The sequence below is a fragment of the Myotis davidii genome, unplaced genomic scaffold (assembly GCF_000327345.1).
Source record: "Myotis davidii unplaced genomic scaffold, ASM32734v1 scaffold61, whole genome shotgun sequence".
Lineage (NCBI taxonomy): Eukaryota > Metazoa > Chordata > Mammalia > Chiroptera > Vespertilionidae > Myotis > Myotis davidii.
In genome coordinates, this window is record NW_006291729.1 from 1,888,728 (window position 1) to 1,891,572 (window position 2,845).

At 58.8% G+C, this 2,845-nt stretch overlaps 1 protein-coding gene across 1 annotated transcript in view; it reads left to right on the forward strand.

Moving 5' to 3' along the window:
- The window catches only part of GREB1 (growth regulation by estrogen in breast cancer 1), an 81,565-nt gene that overhangs the window by 22,467 nt on the left and 56,253 nt on the right, over positions 1–2,845 (forward strand). The window contains exons 11-13 of the mRNA XM_015564943.1: positions 49–177; positions 990–1,118; positions 2,255–2,452. Of these exons, the coding sequence (XP_015420429.1) occupies positions 49–177; positions 990–1,118; positions 2,255–2,452 (456 nt within the window). The remainder of the gene's footprint in view (positions 1–48; positions 178–989; positions 1,119–2,254; positions 2,453–2,845) is intronic.

The following is a 2,845-nucleotide window of genomic DNA, read 5'->3' on the forward strand; positions in this document are numbered from 1 at the left end:
CCCGTGCTGATGCGAAGCAGCGGGGCCACGAGAGCTGCTGTTTTCCAGGGAAATACCAGGCCCGGGTGCTGTCCGAGAGCCTCCTCACCCCTGCGGAGTACCAGGAGGAAGTCAGCTACGAGCTGGTCACGGGCAAGGTGGCTTCGCTGGGGGCCTTCTTCAGCACCCTCTGTCCAGGTGGGCTTGTGGGGAGGCAGGTGCCAGGCATGAGCGGATCAGACAGATCCAACGAAGACACGGGGGTCTTCGGGGAGCCCGCCCCTCCTGACCTGCCGGGGTGTCCCTTGATCCAGACGTGGGGGCAGGGCCTCTGGCTTGTGCGTCAACACTTCTGGCCTCGGCTGGCATGGCTCCTGGCATGGTCCCCTCAGCTGGCATGGTGGCTGGCATGGCATGGTGGCTGGCATGGCTCCTGGCGTGGTCCCCTCGGCTGGCATGGCTCCTGGCGTGGTCCTGGCCGGCATCTGCCTCGCTAGCTGTGGGTCCTCCTGGGCATTGCGGTTTCTGTCTTTTTGGGGCACAGGAGGGCCTTGAGCCTGTAGCTCTCTGCCTGTCTCTGCACCGCTCCTACCCGCCCCCCGCCCCCCCCAGCTTGCAGCCTCTCACGGGAGCTGGGCGTCCTCTGTGCCACACGCTGTGGGGTCTGTGCCGTGCGTGCCCTGCTCTGTCCTTTGCCCAGCTGCTCCCCCTCAGGATCCACCCAGAGTCCTGGAATCCTTGACGGGCCGCTCCTCCAGGACGGGCTTGGCCCCTTCCCTCTGTCCATCCGTTGTCGCCTTCTGTCCCGGCAGCTACGTGTTCCTGTGTAATTGCCCTTCTAGGTTGGATGTGGCGGGACCCTCCTGTCTTCCTTCTCTCCGCTCCCCTAGGCCCAGGGCGGCGCCTGGGCACCACCGGCATCCCTGGGTGTTTGTTGGCTGAGTGACCCTGGGTGTTGGTTAAGTGTCACGAGATGGAAAACCCATGTTTGTCCCTTCTGTTTTGGGCAGAGGGCGACATTGACATTCTGCTGGACAAATTTCATCAGGAAAATCAAGGCCACGTTTCTTCCTCACCCACTGCCGCCTCCGTCACCAAACCCATGTCTCTGGAAGTCGGTGGGGCCCCGGCGTGCACAAGTGAGTATGGAGGGGAGCTGGTGGCCAGGGCCCCCCATTCTGCCCCCCCATCCCCCAGGCTACAAGGAAGCGATGTTAGAGGCACACCCAGAGGGCTGGCCTTCTCCTTAGCACCCAAGAAGCCCTAATACCTACCTTTAATTTCAGTCTCTAGTGATGGAGGCCACTCACCCTGAAATGTGCGTCCCCTGGCTTGTCCTGAGACGGCGCATTTCTCTGTGTTGAGCCTCATCTTATATGTGATTGTTAACACATTGCGTACCGCATGGAAATCTCTAAGGCATATGCCAGGGACTGCACGTTTTGGGGCAAACTGCACGTTATTTAAATCATCATCATGCACTTTAGGTGTTGTTTTTCAATAATTACAACATTTTTATTTATAAAAACAATTAAACCATTAAAGTTCCTAGTACTTTTTTAACGTATGGTACTGCGTAAAACATTTTCCTCTGTGAAGAGGGGCCAAACAAAATTTACGTAAGTGTCTAGATTCGCTCCTTTTTCCATGGGCGTGAAAAACGAGAACACTCGTGAGCGGTCCTTAACAGATGGCGCGCAAAACACGAGAAAACTCCTGAGCGGTACGAAATGTGTTAAAATAGTTATTCTAGCCCTAGCCGACTTGGCTTAGTGGTTAGAGCCTCGGCCTGTGGACTGAAGGGCCCCAGGTTTGATTCCCAGTCAGGGCACAGGCCTGGGTTGCGGGCGCGATCCCCAGTGTGGGGCGTGCAGGAGGCAGCTGATCCACGATTCTCTCTCATCGTTGATGTTTCTCTCTCTCTCTCCCTCTCCCTCCTTCTCTGAAATCGATAAAAATATATTTAAAAAATATTTATTCTGACTACGTTCCTGAGGAGCCGACATCCTTTCTTCCTGCAAACCTTTTCCCAAGTCCAGACTTAGCTCCAGCTTCCCCAGGTGCTGTCCCTGCCCGTCCGGGTAGAGTAGGTCCCGGCCTCTGTGCTCGGACGAGTAACCGGGGCAGGTGTGTGAGGCGCCCCTGGCAGCGAATAGCCCAGAGCAGGCGCACGCTCCTGTGGGTGCTGCCCGGCCCTGTGACCTGCGCTCCGGACGGGCGCACTGCTCCCCGGCAGCGGTCCCGGGCCCCTCACCTTTCCGGGCTCCGGTTCCAGGTTCCGGGCTGGAGCCGCAGCGCATCCGGCCCTTCCAGCTGGCCGTGGCGCAGAAGCTCCTCTCGCACCTGTGCTCCATCGCGGATTCCAGCACCCAGAACCTGGACTTGGGGTCCTTCGAGAAGGTGGACTTTCTGATCTGCATCCCGCCCTCGGAAGTGACCTACCAGCAGACGCTGTTCCACGTCTGGCACTCGGGTACGGGGCCTCTCGGGGGAGCTGGGGTGTCTGCATGGGGAAGCTGTGACCTGCGTGAGTTTGGGTTGGAATTTGAACACCGGTCTTTGCTGCTGAAGCGGTCGGGGCAGGAAGTATCGCCCCATTTCGTAGGTCATGAAACTGAGGCTGAGAGAGAAGGACTCGCCCGAGAGTTTATGCTCTGTCAAAGGGAGAAGCGTAACGGGGTTTTCACTCTGCCCCACGCAGGCCCGTGACCTACGTGCTGCTGTCCTGCCTGAATGTGCTTTTGAGGGAACGGGATATGAAACACAGAGTCACTGTGGCGGCCCCAGGGCCCGGGACAGTCGGGCGGGAGCTGGTTTTGCTGGTGGGGGCGGGGGGCCTGGCCTTCCCCTCCCTCCTGCTGCCGTG